The sequence below is a fragment of the Oryza sativa genome, chromosome 5 (assembly GCF_034140825.1).
Source record: "Oryza sativa Japonica Group chromosome 5, ASM3414082v1".
In the NCBI taxonomy this organism is placed as follows: Eukaryota; Viridiplantae; Streptophyta; class Magnoliopsida; order Poales; family Poaceae; genus Oryza; species Oryza sativa.
In genome coordinates this window covers 19,394,330-19,416,982 of record NC_089039.1, presented here as the reverse complement: position 1 = coordinate 19,416,982, position 22,653 = coordinate 19,394,330, and the positions used below count along the sequence as shown (strand labels likewise).

At 47.7% G+C, this 22,653-nt stretch overlaps 1 protein-coding gene and 1 long non-coding RNA gene across 2 annotated transcripts; one reads left to right on the top strand and one right to left on the bottom strand.

Moving 5' to 3' along the window:
• Positions 1-1,267: 1,267 nt before the first annotated feature.
• LOC4338704 (uncharacterized) lies at positions 1,268-3,651 on the top strand. Its single transcript, XM_015782390.3, has one exon. The coding sequence runs from the start codon at positions 1,509-1,511 to the stop codon at positions 3,312-3,314; it is 1,806 nt and encodes a 601-aa protein (XP_015637876.1). The 5' UTR covers positions 1,268-1,508; the 3' UTR covers positions 3,315-3,651.
• A 2,783-nt stretch (positions 3,652-6,434) lies between these two features.
• LOC136356773 (uncharacterized) lies at positions 6,435-8,272 on the bottom strand. Its single transcript, XR_010741729.1, has 2 exons — positions 7,604-8,272; positions 6,435-7,472 (listed from the first exon to the last, which is right to left on the bottom strand). It is a non-coding gene; the product is annotated as an uncharacterized lncRNA (long non-coding RNA).
• Between the last annotated feature and the right edge of the window lie 14,381 nt (positions 8,273-22,653).

Here is a 22,653-nt window from a genome sequence, read left to right as displayed (position 1 = left end):
CTTCTTGTACTATAAATTTAATATGTTTTAAATCCTTTACCATTAAGCTTTCTAATCATATTGCTTATATGCATGGATGTAATCTAACCGGGAACATATCCTATGCACGTAAGCTTCACGTGCACACTCCAGCACATCAACTAGCATATGTCATAGAAAGTTCTAAAAAAACGGATACATATTTTCAATAATATTACACCAACGTATAAAATCTTATTTTCAAATATATTATATTTTAGCCGTAAAAAATGACATTTTTTAGCTAAAAATTGTCAGATTTTTCATTTTTTTATAGCTAAAATATAATGAATTTAAATGTGAGACTTTGCAGATATATGCAATACTATTTGGAGTATATGTTTAATTTTGCTAGAATTTTCTATGATATTTGTTATTTGGTGTGTATGGGAAATTTATGTGTATAGGATATGTTCCTTACTAAGAAAGTAATTAATTTTTTTCTAATATTTGTGTTAGCCGTTAGGGCTTGTTGAGATATGAGGATGAAGGGCGTACTCTCACCAAACTCGGCCTGCGCCAGGCGCCAGACAACTGCCAACCCCCATCAGCGCACCATACCACATTCACACCCATCACTGCGGAAACCGAACCACTCCCAAGTCCCAACCGAAAAAGACGGCAAAGCTCACCGCAAACACACCACCAACATCGCAAGATCATCGGTCTCGCGGTCTCGCCTCGCGCCAGCCCGACGAACCAACCAACCAACCAACTTTCTCCCACCGGCCACCGCGCGTCTCTTGCCACGACGGCCACCACTCACCGAAGAAGAAAGCTACGATCCCCAGTGATCGCGCGGGAATCGCGTCCGAAGACGAAAGCCGCGAACCGGGAGACAGGCAAAAGCGTCGCGCACTTGAGCTGAGCACCGATGGCAAAAGCGTTGAGGTGAGCCGCACCGAGTCAGGAGGGTCAAACGGATGGACTCGAGGAGGACGGACGCCTGGACATACGCGCGCGAGGGACCCCCCAGCAGCACATCTCTCCGTGCCGACTGCCGAGGCAGGGACAACGAACACCCACACACATACACACACAGATGCCCAACACCCGCCTAGAACGGCTAAAAAGGTGAAGATAGAAAAGAGGAGGGGAGGCACAGTGGCACGACGGATTCCGGCCTAGGATCCTCTGCGTCGCTTGCGAACGCAGGCGCTGTACATTCCCCTCGTCAAAAAAACCACCTAAACGCTTTTTTTTTTCGAGCTCTCTCGTGATGTAAAGCACATGCATTTTTCGGTGCAACAGAAAAGATCCATTTAACACGTCGTCTCGTCCCCCTTCTTCCTTCTCCCTCCAACGACTCGGTGTGTCGCGTTCGCTGCAAACCCCCCAAAAAAACGCAACGCACCGAGTAATCCGGCGCAGCAGCTCGCACAACCACAACCCCCCCTCCTCTCCTCTCCCCGCGCGACCAGCTCGAACGGATGCGAGGCCACGCCACGGGTCCCGAGTAGGGAACCCCCCCTTCCACGCCCCCCCCGGCAATGTCGGCGCACCACCCGCCGCACGGCATCGCCGCCGGGGACGCCAGGAAGGCCCACCACCTCGGCGGCGACCCCAAGAACCTGTCGTGGTGCGGCGTCGGCGTCGGCGACCACCATTTCCTCCCCAGGAAGCTCGTCGGGGGCGGCGGCCCCTCCGCGGCGAAGCTCGCGCTCGTGTCCTTCCTCGCTGTCATCCTCGTCCTCGCCGTCGACCTGTCCCTCACCGGCGCCGGGGCGAACCGGCGGCTGCGGCTCCAATACCTGCATTACATCGGCGACGGCGGCGGGGGTGGCGGTGGTGGCGGGGTTGGTGGCGGTGGCGAAGAGGCCAAGAACAACGAGCTTCCTTGGCTCTCAGTGCCGGACCCGTCCAACTTCACGGAGGAGCTCATCGACCGGTGGCTGACGCCCGGGGGGACTCCGTGCCGCGACTCCCGTACGGCGAACATCTCCATCCCTGTTCTTGACGACGCCGCGGCGGCGGGCGAGGTGACCACGCTGGGCTCCGCCGAGATCCACGAGTTCACGTTCTGGGCGCTCGACGACGCCGGCCAGCGGCGCTGCCTTGGCGGGGACTTCTTCGAGATCGATCTCGCCGGGGACGAGTGGAAGTCGCGGCCCCCCGTCGTGGACCACGGCGATGGCTCCTACTCCTTCCGCCTCCAGGTCGCGCCGCGCTTCGCCGAGGGGGATTTCCGCCTCACCATCATCCTCCTGTTCCGCAGCTTCGAGGGCCTCAAGTTCTCCTCCCTGAGGTTCAAGTACCACGCCGAGATGCGCCGGATTCCCCTCCTGTTCGGGCCGAGCAACTCCACGCGCTTCCTCCCGGCATTGGAGACCTGCCGCGCCGCGGACTTCGCGCGCGACGTGTGGTCCGGCCGCTGGACGCGCCTCGCCAAGAACGACAGCTGCGAGGAGGTGGACGACGCCGGCAGGTACCGGTGCCTGGAGCCGCAGCACCCATGCGAGGCGCCATGGTGCGCGGGGCCACTGGGCGCGCTGGAGAGCAACGGGTGGGTCTACTCGGCGCACTGCTCGTTCAGCCTCTTCACGGCCGACGCGGCGTGGCGGTGCCTGGACGGCAAGTGGCTCTTCTTCTGGGGCGACTCCAACCACGTCGACACCATCCGCAACCTCCTGACCTTCGTCCTCGGCGTCACGAACACGTCCGCCGTGACGCGCCGGTTCGACGCCGCGTTCACGAACCCCAGTGGCGGGCCGGGGACTGTGAGGATCACGAGCATTTTCAATGGCCACTGGAACATGAGCATGAACTATCTTGGTCTGCATTCCCTCCGGAACAAGGGGTTCCAGCGTCTTGTCCGTTCATACTTCTTGGCTGAGGACCGTGCCCCGGACATTGTCATCCTCAACTCTGGCCTGCACGACGGGTGCTACTGGACCAGCGTCCGCGCATATGTGCAGGCTGCTGAGTATGCTGCACAATTCTGGGCTGGAGTTATGGCTGAAGTGCGGTCGCGTGGGCATGCCGTGCCGAGGATGTTCTACCGAACGACCATCGCGACCGGCGGGTATGCTCGGGACCTGGCATTCAATCCTAGCAAGATGGAGGCGTTCAATGGGGTGCTCGTCGAGAAGTTGAGGCGTCATGGGGTGCTCACTGGTGGGTTGATCGACAACTTCGATATGACCTTCCCATGGCACTATGACAATCGTTGCAATGATGGTGTTCACTATGGGCGTGCACCGGCGAAGTTGTTATGGCGGGATGGCAAGGTCGGGCACCAGTATTTCGTGGACCTCATGCTGGGGCATGTGCTCCTCAATGCCATCTGCAATGGATGAAGGTTCTTGCTTCCATGCTCAGTAAGTTTGTGCGGCTCAATCGTGTACACTAGAGTAGGATCCTCAGGGAATTGAATTTGCTTAGATGAAATTACTGGCATTGAATCAATTCCAGTTCCTGATATCATGTGTACATCGGATATGGGGGTGGGGCCTTAGCTGAAGCATGTATAGTGAGACATCTGATCTTTCGGCTATGTTGTTGGTTGGGATTTACTCTAGTGGGCGAGGAAGATCGAGTTCGATCGGAGCTAGCTATGAGTGAAAATCAGGTACATGTAAATACATACCAAGGCTGCTTGAGGAGGCTTAATGGATATACGAATTTAGTAGGTTATATGGTATTGTTTGTTCCTATATACTAGTAACGTTCAGTTGCTTATTGTTATGTCTGTGGTTGCACCTTGCAAGTACCGAAATGGTACATTGTTGAGTGTCTTATGGTGTTCTTATAGATATATTCCAATTTGTTGTGTGGGATTGAAGCAATATCGCTGTGATGAGCAGAAAAGGGCAAGGTATGAGATAGTTTAATTGGTGTTTCCTTTTGAAGTTACGAGCTTGGTCAGAAGTGAGCCTACAAAACTTGTGTACTATATTCATTTCCAAATATCTGCCAAGTGAACAAATATGAGAATGTGGCATGAAGTATATAGAAAGAGGATTCAAGCAGTTCCCTAGTAGCAATATAACAATGTGGATGCAGTACTTATCTAGTTAAAATCAGTGCCTGCAAATACATGATAGGAAAGATTTCATATGAAAGTTTATTTCATATACAGCTTGAGTAGATCAGATTGAGTCTGTGTTTGTAATCTTCAGGTTCTTTGTTCTTTGTGTGTCTTGCAAGGTGGTAGTATGCAGGTAGAGAAAATGAGAAACGCTTCACTTTTGAGTGCCTTCGGGTGTTTCTACATTATTGGTGTTCCTTGAGTGAAGCAGCATCAAACATTTGTCGAACAGGATGACCTGATTTTTTAACAGGAATGGCCTCATGTTCAGAGTACTTCAAACATCAGATTTCGTTTCATATGTACAGTTTTGGTCAGATGTTGTGCCTGGAAATCAGGTTCGCTTTGTTACATCCCAATCAAGCGGTACACGCAATAATAGCCTAATGATCTGGTCTGGTAATCTAATCAAGCAGTGTGCAATCGCAACGAGAGAATCTGATTCGGGCGAGTGATGGCAAAGATGTTTAGCTGTTTGGAGCTCAGAGTACTGTACATACTACCTCAGAGCTACAGTCTCGGTCAGAGTCTGTGCCTGTAAAGCAGGCGTGCTTTGCGACATTCCCAATCTAGCTGTACACTGCTAACCACAATGTGCTAAAAAGGTAAGCTTAAGTAATAAATATATTCTTGAGACACACCTTATACATTGTGCAAGTTAGCAATAGGAAAAAATTTCTTATGATGCATCTTAAGCTTACATCTAGCCATAGTGAATAAACAAGTATTTTTTTCTTCCTACACATCCTCTCTCTCTCTCCCTACTATCTCAAAGAAGTTGGCAGCCATCTTAATTTTTTTATTTTGTAGTGGAACCCATGTTAAAAACCATATACATTGTGCATCATACCATAAGAAATGCTAACTATTTATGGGTCCCACCTTAAGATGTGTATATACATCATACATTGGCCTTGCCCATGATCAAGTAATCTAATCAACCATAAGAGCAAGTTTAATAATATAGCCCACTACTGGCTCCAAATCATTTATAGCCAATGTAATAGCCAATTCATACAATAGATACTTACTATACTATCAATAGCTGGTCCCACCTGTCATACACACATTATATCTTAGAGCCAGTGGCGAACCCAGAACAAAAATTACCGGGGGTCCTTGATATGCTTATAGGCTAATTTATGAGTGATATAATGCTTAATATGACCCTAAAACACCTAGAAATAGACAAGCTACCTGGTGTCCGGGGACACCGGGTAGATACACGTAGGTACGCCCCTGTTTGGAGCCCGTGCTGCAGCTGGCTATAGATCTGTAGCCCGTTAATCTTCTTTTTTTTTCTTTTATCTCTTTAAAATATATTTATAGCTGGCTTATAGCCTGTACCTGCTCTAAGTGTGCCATTGCAGGTGGGGAATCTGATGCTGAGCGACACAGCGAGTGAGCACACCGACTGCGAGCTAAGTTTGGTCAGGACTTGGACAGCTGTCCTCCCCTGCCTGATCCGCGCCGCGATTAGGCCGTGTCAAAGCGACAGGGCAACGTGGGGTGACACGTGAGATCTGGTGATGCCCACGCATCACACAACCTGATTTTTGCTTGGCGACAGGGTTGGTGGACGACACTCGTTGTTGAGAAATTTAATCACACACTGGGAATCGGTGGTTGGTTGGGGCGTCGATTCGGGTAGGCACGCGCTCACATCGCATGTGCGCGTTGTTGTGCGCTGCACCACATGCAACGGCTTGTAGGAGTATTATTGTATACATTTGTACGACAGTACGGACAAACGGTATATCGTTGGGAATGGGAGTGAACTGGTCAAATGTCAATACTCTACGTGCGTGCCATATTAAACTTATCATATTTACAGTGAATGGGAGTACTTTCATTTTTTTTTTCTTTCAGATAGGTGCTTTCAATTTCCTCACAGTAATGCTGCCGATAGGATGTACCTGTGCTTTGCTACAGAATTTATGGATGAGTATATATAAAATATTATCGAAATGATGAAACTTGAAATATTGAAAAAATAACGTGAGGAAGATGATTTGACACATACTTATTAATCTCTATAATATAATATTATAGATGATGTGTCATGCTTGCATGGGATTTAAAATAGGTTAGAATAGTAATGGCTAGTGAGTGAAGATGTGGTATGCTTGGATGTGATTTTAAATGGGCTAAAATAGTAATTACTAGTGGTGATGATATGGCATACTTGTATGTTGAGTTTTAGCTTATAATAATTGTTAGTGGGTATCAACTGATAGGAAAAAGTAAAGAATTAATATGTCACTTGCACTTCGCTGGTTAGAAAATTTTCCAAGAGACCTCACCACACTATGGGCAGTCACAGTGCAAGATGGCCCATTCCAGCGATGAATTTGGCCCAAAATCATATCTAGGTCACGCACCCCACAAGGAATAAATTCATCTGAGGTCCCTTAACTTGTCAACGAATCCGGTTTTCATCCTTCAACCGGAAAACCAGATACAATAGATCTCTCAACTATCAAAACCGGTGCAAACGAGGTCCCTCGGCGGTTTAGATTGCTGTTTTAGCTGACGTGGCGTCTACGTGGCTAATTTGACTCGGTCTTCATCTGATGTGGCATTGACGTGGCGCTTACGTGGCAATCCGATATGAAAAAAATAATAAAACCCATGGGACCCACATGTCAGCTTCACACACAAAATAATTAAAAAATAGTGGGACCCACGTGGGCCCCACATGTCATCTCTATCCTCATCACCTTTCATCTTCCCCTTCGGCCTTCACCCTTCTCTCTCTCGTGGATTGCATCGACCGGTGCCCACCGATGGATGGCGCCGGCGGCGAGACGGAACACGGCGGCCACGCCACCTCCTCCCCCGCACCCTCCTCGCCCGCACCGGACGCGACAAGAACCTGCCATGGAAGCTCGCGGCGTTCTCGTCACCACCACCACCGTTCTCGTCGCCGGAACCCGAGTACGAGGGGACGGAGTGGGAGCCCCTCCTCCGTCGGAGCACAAGGAGCTCGCCTCCTCCCTCACGGAGCTCATCGTTGGACCCAGCCGCCCCGCCATCGCCGATTCGCCGTTGACCAGGCCGAACCCGCCGCGCGACGTGCTGAAGACGGAGGACGAGCAGAGGCAGCGCATGGGGAGGCAGCGCCGTTGACCAGGCCGAACCCGCCGCCGGCTTGCCGCTCCTCCTCTCCCCGCCAACCCTCGGACTGCCACGGCCGTCCGTCGCCAAACGAGCCTTCCTCGCATATGCGCAGTACCGCTTGCTCGTGCCGAGGATCGCCGTGCCCCATCCCAGGCTTGACCACTCCCTGCCGCTGCCGCTCTTCTCGTCGGACCAGCGCGACGGGTCATCGCCGCCACGTAGCTTGTTCTTCTCCTTCTCCAGGGCGTTGCCTAGCGTGATGCCCTCGAGGACATCTCGCCGCTCTGCGTCTCCTCGTCAACTACGGCTAGCAGCAGCAGACATATAAGTAAAGCTCGCGGCAACCAATATCCAGACAGAGCCAAGCATATCGCAAATATAGCATCACAAGAGGGAATATTAATAGCTTCATTATACATATAAGTAAAATCCTTGCACCTATAACTTGCTCAATCAAGAAGCGAATTGAATATTTGAATCTGTTAATTGCATTTCCAACTCGCGGTCCGCCGGGACCTCGCCGGAGCCCTCCCGGAGGTCTAGGGCCCTCACGCCGCGGGCAGTGTGGAGGCAGCAGAGGCGACGAGGAGGTGCCTTCTTTCTTGGGATGGTCAGCCAGTCGGGGCGGCGGCAAAAGCTTGGGTTTTTTGAGGCGGCCGGGCGAGGGGAGGGGCAGCTCCGACCCAGATGTGATCTTCGAGGATGTCGGCGGTGGCGGTCGGGCGAGGAGGGAGGCGGCGTGTGGCGGCAAGGCGAGGAGGGAGGCGGCGCGCGGCGACCGAGCGAGGAGGGCAGCGCCGTTCAACTGGACATCGCGGGCGGAGCGGCCAACGGAGTGTAGCTGTCGCGCTCGCTGGCGACCTCCTCCTCTGCCTCTTCCTCCTCCGGCAACCTCCGCCGCCCGCGGCCTACCGCCGCTCCGCCCGTCCCTCCGCCGCTCCGTCCGCCGGCATGCTCCTGCCGCCGCCGCGAGGACGAGGGAGAGCGAAGAGGAGGAGAAAGGAGAGCCGAGAGGGACTTGTGGCTGACATTGGGGCCCACGTGAGCCCCACCATTCTTTTATTGATTTATGTGTGAGACTGACATGTGGGTCCCACGAAGTTTATTATTTTTCCAGATCAAATTGCCACGTATGCGCCACGTCAATGCCACATCAGATGAAGACTAAGTCAAATTTGCCACATAGGTGCCACGTCAGCCAAAACCACCGTCAAAACCACCGAGAGACCTCATCTGCACTGGTTTTGATAGTTGAGGGACCCGTTGTATCTGGTTTTGCGGTTAAAGAACGAAAATCGGATTCGTTGACAAGTTAAGGGACCTTTGATGAACTTATTCCCACCCCACAATGCAAGGAATGGTTCGTGACCCCACAGTTGCCTCTCGTGCTTATCCTCACGCGAGTCACACACCAATAGAAAAATCGCTTCCACTTCTCATCCCCGCGCCACGCCGCTTCTTCTCCTCATCCCCGCGCTGAGTCGCTCGAGTAGAGGATGAAGACGATGATGAGCTCAACCGACGCGAGTAGCCACCACCACATCTCCCCTCTCGCCTTGGGGGGCGGCATGGCCGCCGAGCACCAGGTGGCGCAGCCAACGAGCTCCGGGTGGCTCGGATCGAGAGGCGGCGCGGCCTGCAACCTCTTGGCGGCGCGGATTGAGAGGTGGCGCGGCCCGCGAGCTTCGGGCGGTGCGGATCGAGAGGCGGCGCTCCTCCAAGGTGCAACTGACGAGCTCTCCGGCCCCGCGCCGCTTTTCCTCCGCCGCGCCGTTTCTCCCTTCTCCCCATCCGCCGGCACATCGATGCATGGAGCCGGACGGGAGCGAGAATCGGAGCATCGGAGCGACGACCTCCATAGCGTAGGCGCGGAGGATGTTCCCTACGCGGTTGCGCCACGCGCTCTCCGGGAGTGGATTCTAATCCCTCGAGGGGATATCCCCTCGTATACCTTTTTCTTTCAAATTCAATGCAAATAGTTGTGATATATTCTGAAAAAAATTGACAATACAGAGTATAATGATACCTACTAGTCCACCAAAATTCATGTTCAAATTCGATCTACACATCGAGAAACAAAAAAGACAAATTTAGATATAAACAGTACGCTACTATTCATACGCTGAATTTGTCTTTTTTATATCTCGACGTGTGAGTTGAGTTTGGACTTAAGATTTTGTGGAGTTGCATATATGTGTTGTATGAATGTTGTCAAATTTTTCCAGAATTTTTCATAACCGTTTAGATGGTTTTTAAGCAAACGAGGGAACATTCCCTCAAGGGATTAGAATAGTTTCCCCGCGCTCTCCCTTTCACAAAGAAACTCGTCTCCCAGATATGGGGTGAGCGACCAAGCAGAGGACCATGCTTCGTCGCCACGTACGTGTGAGTCCGATGTGGCACGGAAGGTAATTCGCCACGTCCCTGCACTGTGAAGGCCCTAAGGCTGTGTTCGTTTGTATCGGTTGGGAAAGATCTCTTCTGGCACGGAAAACAGAGCAACTCATTGGTACGTGATTAATTAAGTATTAACTAGAAAAAAATTTAAAAAATGGATTAATATGATTTTTTAAAGTAACTTTCGTATAAACCTTTTTGAGAAAAAAAAACACACCGTTTAGCAGTTGGGAACCCTAAGAAACGAGCTCAGCATAATAATCCTATGGAATTAGGTTGCAAGACTATAATTATTAAGATTTTAGTAGGATCCATTCCAACGAATGATGTATATAAGAAAAAATTCTAAGGATTTAATTTCAACAATAATCCAAGAAAAAGTCCTCTAAATCGAATGAGCCCTAAACATAATCAGCAGAAATGTTGCTTTGATGGGGGCGAAGATCAATAAACATAATCAGGATGATACCTTTGCGGGTTGTACTTTGGCATGCAGACGCTGGCTGGGTCTTTGGTCTTATTGAGACACTGACTTAAGTAAAATGATTCTAAGATCAATGATATATGAGTCCATATGATATACTCCCTCCGTTTTATAATGTAAGACTTTCTAGCATTGTTCACATTCATATACTCCCTCCGTACTCGTAAAGGAAGTCGTTTTAGACAGCGACACGGTCTCCAAAACACAATTTTGATTTCTTGTTTCTATAAAAATATTTATTTAAAAGTGATATATGTATACTTTTATGAAAGTAGTTTTCAAGACAAATATATTCATATAATTGTTACATTTTTAAACTCAACAAATTGAGAGTTATTCATGATTTATATTCTCAAGGTTCGACTTAAACATTGTCCTAAACGACTTCTAATATGAGTATGGAAGGAGTAGATATTAATGAATCTATACACACATATATGTTTAGATTCATTAACATTTATATGAATATAAGCAGTGCTAAAAAGTCTTACATTATGAAACGGAGGAAGTAGCAAAGAGTATCTATATGATTTGCGGGAACGGTTCCCTCTGGCACGGAAAATAGAGCAGCGATTAGCGGGTGATTAATTAAGTATTTGATTTTTTTCAAAAATGAATTAATATGATTTTTTAAACAATTTTCATATAGAATTTTTTTTTTAAAAATGCACCGTTTAGCAGTTTGAAAAACATGCGCGCGGAAAATGAGCGAGGGAAGTTGGAAACTAGAGGTAACAAACGCAGCCATAAATATCTATATGTGAGTTCAAAGTCATGTGACACCACAAATATCAGAGGCTGCTTCTCATACGAGAGGGCCATTTTAGCCTAGAATTATAATCAGCACTCACCAAGGACTCTCTAGAGTATAACGGTGCTCTTAACTCTTAAGGGCATATTGGTCGTTACAAAACCGTAAGCAGAATTTGGCCGTGTTAGCTACTTAATTAGCTTACAGAGAGATTATAAAGGGAGAACAAATGAACAATAGCTTAGGCAAAACCGCAATTGATATGCCGTAGACATTTAGTAGAATGCAACAAATGTCGCCAATATATATAAATATAAATAAATAAATAAATAAATAAATATATATATATATATATATATATATATATATATATATATATATATATATATATATATATATATATATATATATATATATATATATATATATATATATATATATGTGTGTGTGTGTGTGTGTGTGTGTGTGTGTGTGTTATGTTTAGTTACCTTCAAACTCCCCAAAATTCCGTCACATCGAATGTTAGACACATGCATGCCTGAAACATTATATGTGGACGAAAAATAAACTAATTGCACAATTTACATGTAAATTGCGTAAATTGTGAGACGAATCTTTTGAGCCTAATTACGCCATGATTTGATAATATGGTGCTACAGTAAACATTTACTAATGACATATTAATTAGGCTTAATAAATTCGTCTCGCAGTTTACAGACAGAATATATAATTTATTTTGTTATTAGTCTATGTTTAATATTTTAAAGGTGTGTCCGTATACTTAAAAAAAATTTGGCTGTGGAACTAAACACAGACATAATAGAGATTTCTCTTAGATTAAGTACTACAAAGAAGATATTTTCTGGAGGTTAAAATTAATAGCTTCCCATAGGTGGGTGGAGCAGCCGACTAGAATAAAGTGATTGTAGAATCAGGATTTTCACGTGTGAGCCTCTGGTTGCACCGATTAGGGCAGTCCTAACCCTTCATCTAGGATGATGTCTATGGCATTAACTACATTGCCATGTAGGACTTTTAACTTATGTGACACTATATTAATTAAGAGAGAGAGAGAGTGAAGAGAGGAAGAATCTGGGTCTCATGCAAGACACAGCTTCAACACGAGAACCTATGCACTAGATACTATCAAGTTTTACATTGGGAGAGATTAGTGTCTTCATAATAGATGAAAAATAAATATGATTGGTAGAGAAGAGGGATGATGTATTTATTAATGGCCCACTTTAAGAAACCATGGGTTGTAGAGTGTAGTTTCTATTGTGATGTCTTATTGACATGGCACTATAGACACTATTTATGGACACTATGGGTTGAGATTGCCCTTATAGGTCCTTTTTAATAGGAAAAATATGTAGTAAACAAGAAGTGCATTTGGGGGAGAACAGAATGCAAACCAACGGAGTAGGGAGGAGAGCAAGTGGGGGGAGGGAGGGGAATACGACCTGTATGCTGGCCGAGGCAGCCGTCGACGCCCCGACATCGCTAGAGCTTGGAGCAGCCAATTTGGGGACGGATTTGGGGATGGATTTTGAATCGGAGCCTGTGCATTTAGGCAGTGGGTAGAGTGAGGGGGTTAAAGTGCTAAACGTCTGGATGAGGCGGGGTGCCTGTGCAACGTGGATAGATCACAAATGTACATTTCATATCCAACCGAAGTTTACTAGTTTACACTATAGATGTAGTTTCCACTACATATCTTCTCTTTTAACAGGGCAACGACTATTTACACAATAGGTCCATAAAAAATATTACATGTGAAAATAGCTCTATTTTCATATACGAACCTACTCATGAAAATTGATTTTCACATGCAGAATTGACCGGGGGAGTCCTATGCGCTTTCACAAGCGAATCTTCTTTTAAAGTAATGTAGGGGGTGTTTGTGAAAATGGTTTTTTATTTTTTTCGAACGGTCAGCCGTTGCCGACGTTTTATATAAAGAAGAAGGTGTCCCATTATAAGGAGAAAACGGGACCAAACCTTACAGTGCACAGTTAATTAAGGAAAACTGGGCAAAAACCACAACTACAACAAACACCAGGAAGTCTAAACTACCACGGCAACGAAGCAAGGTCAGCCAAGCACAACACTCAACAACGCTGCTCAACACAAGAACGGTAAAGCCAAACAGCAAGCAAGAAGGAAACAAAACTCCCCATCCTGGCAAAGACGTGACGCTATCGTCATCACACCATCACCCATGTGATTGGGCGACTCCGACTTCGCCAAGAAACACCAGGTCAGGACACCGACCCGACCCAAGCCGAAGCACAACTCAAAAGAGCTCATGTCATCGTTGCCACACGTCGCGCCCCGCCGATGCCACAGCTCCGACTTCATGACCCCTAGTCAATTGTGCATAGCCAGGACACACCGGCAAGCCTTGCAAACCCAAAAGCTCGCTACACACACCGAAACGAAAACAATTGACGTGGTCCAACTTAGGTCATCGTTGCCAAGCTTGCAATCATGCAGCAGCTCCGACTTCCCTAGAGGACGATAGCCAAACCACAACTGAAAACAAGCATAGCTTCGAGTTGTCATTGCCAAGCTCGTCGAACGTCTCGACGCAACAGCTCCAACTTTCCAAAAGCCATTCTCAGAATTCAATACAAGGCAAAGCTAAGAACTACCAAGGATATCCTCGACGATGCCTTCAAGAAGGACACGACACCAAATTGCGCTGCCATCGCCGGCTCAAGAATAAGCTAGGTTTTCACCCAGATAATCCAAACACTAATAGAACGAGGAGACCCAAGACACCTCCAAGAAGGGAATGGCACCCGCAGGCATCATCGTCCAGGCTTTCGCCTTGGTCTCCACCAAGCTATTAGTGCTAGGGCAGTCCCAGTGTCGACAATTGTGTGCCCGTCTGCTGGTGTGGTAGCAACCGTCCTAGCCCATCACTGCATGCCGAGGTGGCCTACATTCCAGCACCGCTGCCACCAAGTCCCTCCATGAAAAAGGAACCGCCACCAACACCAACCAAGCCGGCGAGCGGCCGGATCTGGGCGCGGATGCCCCAAATCAGGCATGTCTCTATGCTCGCTGCCGCCCAAGGCCAGGAAGGCCCCTAGACGCTTCGTCGTCGCCGCCGGAAGGGGTCCCGTCAGGGAGTAGCTCGCCGCTGACCGTGGGTCAGGGAGTACGCCTCCGCCTACCGGGGAGGAGTTCCCGTGCCGTTGCCGCTGTCCGCTGGCTGGGGAAGGCCCCAGTCATCGCGCGCCACCTGCCCGGCCGCCGCTCCAAACGCCGACGCGCCACCGCCCTACTGCTGCGGCGCTGGCACCCCCGCTGTGCCTGACCGCCTCCTCCGAGTAGGCCACACCACCGCCGCTACTCCCCGCCGCCTTGGCCACGCCACCCGTGGCCACCCCCGCCGGCACCGGACCGACGCGCCGCGACCTTCCTCGCGCCACCGCCGCGCCTGGGTTGCCGATGCGCCGGCCAGATCCGGCCTTAGGGGCGCCGGATCCGCCACCTCCCCATGCCGCCCCGCCGTCTCCGTCTCCGGTCGTGGTGGAAGACGTCGCCGGCTTCACCCCGTCCTCCCCGCGCCGAGGTGGGCGCCGCTGGGTTGATTTGGCCTTGCCGTCGCCTTCCCGGCTTGCCGCCGGCGAGCTCCGGCGGCGGCGAGGTGGGGGAGTGGGAGAGGTTGAGGCGGCGCGGGCGGCTAGGGTTTCGCCCCCGTGCCGCCCGCGCGAAAGCGACGCGGGGGGTGTCGGTATAGTCCCCAAGTCAAGTCCGAAAAATCATAGATTAGTGAATTAAATCATATCACGTAATATATTATACTCGATATTTGGTGATATATCATAGTTGGTTTTCATACCCCAGACAAACTCTCTCTACAACTTATCCTAATAGCGGATAGCCAGATGCGCTCACTAGTACGGATCCTTCCATCTGTGATGGCCCATAACAAGACTGGAATTTGCGGGCCGTCACAAGGAAGTAATCTCAATCGGGCTGAAGTTTCGCCCGATTGAGATATGGTCGCACAGCCATGGTATATCGGCATAAAACTAAAGCCCGTCACGGATGACACTTATCTGTGACGGGCCATAGTTGAGGCCCGATTGGGTTGAGGGTTCCATATCTCAATCGGGCCCTAAAAGAAGCCTGTGACAGGCACCAACTAGAGGCCCGATTGAGATAAGTTTAATGCCCGTCACAGATGACACTCTTATTTGACGGGCTTTATTAAGGCCCGATAGAGATTACTTGTATGCCCGTCACGGTTGATTGTTTTAGGGCCGTTACAGATATTTGTTGCACAGTATAAATACCCCCCACCACCTAGTGTAACTTTATCCCACTGTTCACTATTTTCGTGGGAGGCTGTAGGGGGCGATTTTTTGTATTTTTTCCAAGGAAAACAGAAATTAAATTCCCAAAAGTGATCAAAATGGATCAATCAAGTGAGTAATATTAATCATTAATTGAGCAATTTCATCACGTCTTATTTTTGCAATACTGACCTTATAAGATGTGCCTCTAATTTGTTTTTTTTTTATTTTGTAGCAATTGATCGAAGCTGGATGTATGCGAAAAATTTGAAACGTCATTCTGCGGAGTACAGAAAGGGCGTAATAAATTTTATGAACGCCGCGGAGGAGGATCGGAAAAGAAGAAACAATGATTACATGTGTTGTTCATGTGCAGATTGCAAGAATGAGAATATGTTTGACTGCGGAGAGGACGTACACGGTCATTTGATACAACGAGGATTCATGAAGGGCTATACATGTTGGGTGAAGCATGGAGAGCAGGAATCAGGAAGTGGAGCAGCAGCAGACAGAAGTGGTACGCATAATCAGGAAGATGAAGATAGCATGACATGTTTATACCTTCTCCATTGGGCGGTGAAATGGTTGATGTGGATCACGATCTGCTGCAAGACGTGTTACGTGACGTTGAGGACCCAACCCAGAATGAGAGAGATGGAATAAAGTTCAGCAGGTTTGTCAGTGATTCCGAGACGCCTCTGTACGCTGGATGCAAAGCAAAACACACTAAGTTGTCAGTTACCTTGGACTTAATGAAGCTGAAGGCAAGTAGTAGATGGACAGACAAGAGTTTCACAGATCTTTTAGGAATTTTGAAGGCTATGCTTCCTGCTGAGAACACATTGCCCGATACGACATACGAAGCAAAGCAGATTCTGTGTCCACTGGGGTTAGAGGTCCGTAGAATTCACGCTTGTCCAAACGACTACATATTGTACCACAAGCAATGTGCGGACTTGGATGCTTGTCCTGTCTGCAAAGCTTCTCGATACAAGTGAAAGAAAAGTGCTGACGAAGGAAATAAGTCAAAGAGGGGTGATCCAGCAAAGGTTGTGTGGTATCTACCTATCATTGATCGCTTCAAGAGAATCTTTGCCAACCCGAACGAAGCGAAGTTAGTACGTTGGCACGCCACGGAGAGAAGGAATGACGATATGCTTAGACACCCAGTGGATTCGATTGAATGGAGGAATATCGATCGAAAATACAAAGACTTTGCTGCCAACCCTAGAAACATGAGGATATGTCTGTGTACGGATGGCATGAATCCTTTCGGTGACATGAGTAGTACTCACAGCACTTGGCCATTTCTTATTGCGAACTATAACCTCATGCCATGGTTATGCTTTAAACGGAAATATATTATATTGTGCTTGTTAATCCAAGGTCCGAGGCAACCCGGCAATGATATCGATGTATTCCTGGAGCCTGTTATCGACGATCTGGAGATTCTTTGGAAAGAAGGTGTGGAAACTTGGGATGCATATGGTCAGGAGAACTTCAAGCTAAGAGTTCTATTGTTCTGCACCATTAATGACTACCCTGCACTCGGTAATCTTTCCGGACAAACTATAAAAGGAAAGAAGGCATGCTCCGATTGCAAGGAACATACAAGAAGCCGGTGGCTGAAGAAATCACGAAAGATGGTATACATGGGTCATCGGAGGTGGCTCCCACTACGTCACGCATTTAGAAGAAAGAAGAAAATTTTTAACGGTAAGAGAGAACTTCAGCTTGCTCCCAAAGATTTGTCTGGAGATGAGGTCCACAATATGGTCAAGGACATAAGCAATGAGTTTGGGAAGAAAAGAAAACGTAGCAAGACAAAGGAGAAGGGTATGTGGAATAAAAAATCCATATTTTGGCGGCCACCTTACTGGAAAGATCTTGATGTCCGTCATTGCATTGATCTCATGCATGTAGAAAAGAATGTGTGTGAGAGTTTGGTTGGCCTGATGTTGAATATTCCCGGGAAGACAAAGGACGGGTTGAACGCGCGCCATGATCTACAGGACATGAATAGTCGCAGTGAACTCCAGCCCATACGAGATGCAGAGACAGGTAGAGTGTACCTCCCTCCAGCCAGCCACACATTGTCAAAGGATGAGAAGATCGCAATGTTATCATGCTTGAAGGATATTAAAGTTCCATCGGGCTATTCAGCGAGGATAAGTAAGTATGTTAAATTGGACGATCTAAAACTTGTTGGAATGAAGTCTCACGATTGCCACGTGCTAATCACACAATCTTGCTAGTTGCTATCAGAGGCATTCTACCACCGAAAGTGCGTCACACGATCCAACGTCTGTGCACCTTCTTCAATGCAATTGGGCAGAAGGTTATAGATCCAGAAGATCTAGATGGGTTGCAGACCAATATTGTGAATACCCTCTGTCACCTGGAGATGTTTTTCCCCCTGTCTTTCTTTGATATAATGGTTCATCTCCCTGTTCATCTGGTGAAGCAAACAAAACTATGTGGCCCGGCTTTTCTAAGGGAAATGTGGCCGTTTGAAAGGTACATGGGAGTTCTGAAGTCGTACGTTCGTAACAGAGCTAAACCCGAGGGGAGCATCATTGAAGGTTACACGACTGAGGAGGCTATTGAGTTCTGTGTCAATTACATGTCCGATGCCGATCCTATCGGAGTTCCTGCGTCTCGTCATGAGGGAAGGTTGTCATGTGTTGGCACAATCGGAAGGAAAAGAATTAGGCCCGATCAAGCGTCATACGCGCAGGCTCATTACGCTGTGCTCCAGCATATGGCAGAAGTTGGCCCATATTTTGAGGAGCACTTAGCGAAAATCCAAGATGAGAACTTGGGGCGATCTGATGCATGGATTAACAGAGAACATAATTCTCGGTTCAACGAATGGTTCAAGAATCGTGTGACAATGTCCACGGATGTCCCAAATGAGACAGTACAGTTGTTGGGGATGTGACCGTCTTAGACCGTAGACACATGGCAAGGATACGATATAAATGGATACACATTTTACACCGTCAAAAAAGATGACAAAAGCACAGTGCAAAACAGTGGTGTCCGTATAGATGCATTCCAGTATCAAGTTGGGTCAAACACATACTACGGCCGCATTAAGGAGATCTGGGAGCTAAACTACGTCAAGTTCAAGGTTCCTTTGTTCCGCTGGTGTTGGGTGAATCTATGCACTGGTGTCAAAGCCGACAAGGAAGGTTTCACTTTAGTAGATCTATCAAAGGTGGGATACGCCGATGAACCATTTGTACTTGCGAAACAGGTCGAGCAGATATTATACATAAAAGACACTTCAAACAAGAAGATGCACATCGTGAGGGATGGAAAGCGCTGAATTGTAGGAGTTGACAACGTCGTCGATGAAGAAGAATACAACCATAATCTTCAGGTAAGAACTCACATTGACCTTGACGATGATCCCCAAGAGCCTGTGGCATATGCTCGTTCAGATCATACGGAAGGCATAGCCTTGTGACCGATGCATTTGTACTTATCTATTGTAATGAATGAAGTATTTTGTTTTATTGCAAAGACTTGATATGTGTAAAAGTTGTTTATTGCAAAGACTTGATATGTGTAAAAGTTGTAAACAACTACAACTTTTACACATATCAAGTCTTTGCAATAAAACAAAATACTTCATTCATTACAATAGATAAGTACAAATGCATCGGTCACAAGGTTATGCCTTCCGTATGGTAAACAACTTTTACACATATCAAGCCTTTTCAATAAAACAAAATACTTCATTCATTACAACAGATAAGTACAAATGCATCGGTCACAAGGTTATGCCTTCCGTATGATCTGAACGAGCATATGCCACAGGCTCTTGGGGATCATCGTCAGACTTTTACACATATCAAGTCTTTGCAATAAAACAAAATACTTCATTCATTACAATAGATAAGTACAAATGCATCGGTCATAAGGTTATGCCTTCTGTATGATCTGAACGAGCATATGCCACAGGCTCTTGGGGATCATCGTCAAGGTCAATGTGAGGTCTTACATGAAGATTATGGTTGTATTCTTCTTCATCGACGATGTTGTCAACTTCTACAATTCAGCGCTTTCCATCCCTCACGATGTGCATCTTCTTGTTTGAAGTGTCTTTTATGTATAATATCTGCTCGACCTGTTTCGCAAGTACAAATGGTTCATCGGCGTATTTCACCTTTGATAGATCTACTAAAGTGAAACCTTCCTTGTCAGCTTTGACACCAGTGCGTAGATTCACCCAACGCCAGCGGAACAAAGGAACCTTGAACTTGACGTAGTTTAGCTCCCAGATCTCCTCAATGCGGCCGTAGTATGTGTTTGACCCAACTTGATACTGGAATGCATCTATACGAACGCCGTTGTTTTGCACTGTGCTTTTGTCATCTTGTTTGACGGTGTATAATGTGTATTCATTTATATCGTATCCTTGCCATGTGTCTACGGTCCAAGACAGTCCCATCCCCAACAACTGTACTGTCTCATTTGGGACATCCGTGGACATTGTCACACGATTCTTGAACCATTCGTTGAACCGAGAATTATGTTCTCTGTTAATCCATGCATCAGATCTCCCCAAGTTCTCTTCTCAGATTTTCGCTAAGTGCTCCTCAAAGTATGGGCCAACTTCTGCCATATGCTGGAGCAAAGCGTAATGAGCTTGCGCGTACGATGCTTGATCGGGCCTAATTATTTTCCTTCCGATTGTGCCAACACATGACAACCTTCCCTCGTGACGAGATGCAGGAACTCCAATAGGATCGGCATCGGACATGTAATTGACACAGAACTCAATAACCTCCTCAGTCGTGTAACCTTCAATGTTTCTCAAATCGGATCGAAAATTTTTCTAAGTCCCGCTATAGTTTCCCGCCTCCTTAGAACCCTAGCGCCACCGTCGTCCTCCCTCACCAAGCCCGCCGCCGCCGCCGTCGTCCTTCCTCGCCGAGCTTGCCGCCGTCGCCACCGACGCCGAGGCCAAGGCCGTCGCCTCCCTCGCTGAGCCCGAGGCCGCCACCTCCACCGAGCCCGGCGCCGCCGCCACCGACCTCGGCGACGCCCTCCACCAAGCCCGGCGCCACCGCCATCGAGCCCGCCGCCTCCACCGACGCCGAGTCCGAGGCCGCCTCCTCCATCAAGCCCGGCGCCGCCGCCAACGACCCCGGCGACGCCATCGAGCCCGCCGCCACCGATTTTGGTCCTCATGTGAGTCATCCATCGCGCCGCCCTCTGCTAACTGTGAGTGAGACTTGTCGATGTTGGGATGAAATGTGGTTTATTTATTTTGGGATGAAATATGGTTTATTTATGTTGGGATAAAATGTGGTGCATCGATGAAATTATTGTGAAATGTGGTTAATTTTATTACTGTGAGATGTGCAATTTCGTTTATTTATACATGGTGCATTAATGAATTTAGTAAATAGATGAAATGTGGTTCGTTTTATTACTGTGAGATGTGCAATTTAGTTTATTTATATGTTTCATTTATTTATAAGTGACATTCAATTCATTGTAATAGATTGTAGCACTGAATTGTGTATTTTCGTTATTTTGAAACAAAAGTAGACGATGTCTCAGCAAGGCGAACCAATGTCGACGACAACTAGTGGGTCCTCAAGGGCACGTACTCCTAGGACATGGAACAAAATTCCTAAGGAACGGTTCCGCATAACAGTAGTGGACCAAGTAGGGTTGCCGACATCTCCAAGGAAAATATTGAGCCGATTTAGGTCTATCTGCGGGGTCATAGGGAGGCAGAAATTTAGTATTGTGCAAGATGACATCAAGCACGTGCCGGCCGCAGAGAAGGACATTGCTTGGCTAACGTTCAAGGAGAGCTTCGATTATCCTGCGGAGCATGAGGACCGTATCAGGCGGGCTGCTTTCTAGGTTATGGGCAATGCTTGGAAGAACTTCAAGACTAAGCTAGTCGGCGAGTTCGTCTACAACCCGGTGAATCCAGATCCAAGAGAGAAATTTCCTTGGATCACGGAACAGGTCTGGGAGGAATTCCATGCGAAGAAGTCGACCCCCGAGTCCAGAAGTAGAAGCGAGGCATATCTCTTGCATTAGACCAGGAACCAGTATCCGCACCGGCTTGGCACCGCCGGATATACCGGTAAGGAAGAGGAATGGCAGCATGAGGATGAAGAAGCGGAGGAATCGAACACGCCGCTCGTGTTTGGCAATATCCCACACCCTCGGGCTAGGAACTGGGCCAGGGCCAGGTACCAGAAGAATGATGATGGCACAATATTCGTGCCAAATGCAGAAGATCAACGAGTGTACAAAGCAATAGTAAGTGTCTAGTCAAACTAGATGTTCGCATTGTTTCCCATCGTGCAGTTTATTTAACCCCACTAAATTGTAATACAGAAGGAGTTGGTTGCCGAGCAACAAGCCTCGAAAGAGGCCTGCTCTCAAAGACGCGAGGACGACCTCCTCATGAAAGCGTTAGGCAACAAGGAACACCGTGGACGGACACGGGGCGTTGGGTCTTCCGTTCCCTAGAAGTATGGATTTCCAGACTACACATGGCAGTACAAGAAGTGGACTTCCAACAGGGCGGGGAAAGATGCACGCCTTGAAGCCAAGATTGAGGTCAGCAGTCATCTGTGACGGGCTCTAGTTTATGCCCGATTGAGATGAGTATCATCTGTGACGGGCTCTAGTTTTGGCCCGATAAAGGTTAGTAGTCATCTGTGACTGGCGCTAGTTGTGGCCCGATTGAGATAAGCAGTCATCTGTGACGGGCTCTAGTTTATGCCCGATTGAGATGAGTATCATCTGTGACGGGCTCTAGTTTTGGCCCGATAAAGGTTAGTAGTCATCTGTGACTGGCGCTAGTTGTGGCCCGATTGAGATAGGTCATCTACGATGAGCTATAGTTTGACTAGTTGTCTGGGTCAAAGGTATCGGTGACGGGCTTTACTTAGGGCCCGATTGAGATAGATTCATCCGTGACGGCCGTTTGCCCGATTGAGATAACTCTTGACATTAGTGACATCTAGCCTGTGACGGACGCTTTGCCCAATTGAGATGGGGCTTACCGCCCATTGAGATGAGGGTATCCGTTCTAGTGGCTACTATTTTTATTTCTGACTTGGAATTTGTTACCCAGATAACTTTGGTTTGAACTTTATTCTTTTCACGGTTGATGCAACGGAAAAAAAATCGTACAAGACTACAAGGCCAGAAGCGCAAGTTTATGCCGCTGTCGAGTCTAGAGGGCCCAGCAGTCTCATCTTTTTGCTTATGCTTATACTTATCAGCTATACTTTGAATTTTCAACTTCAAATTTAAACTGATTTTGAAGTTTTTTCATTGAAGTTTATTTTTCAGCCTTTGCTTTTATATTGCTAAGAACACGTTTATAAAAGCTTTATTTACAAATTATTCTGCGTTTGCAAATATACCGTTCGGTTTATTCCGCATATAAGCCAAACAATGGGGCTTGTACAGCCCGACTATCCCTATACCCAATTGGTGCACGTGTGAAGTGGTAGTTGTCAGGGTTATGGATACAACATACCTAATAGTAGTCGGC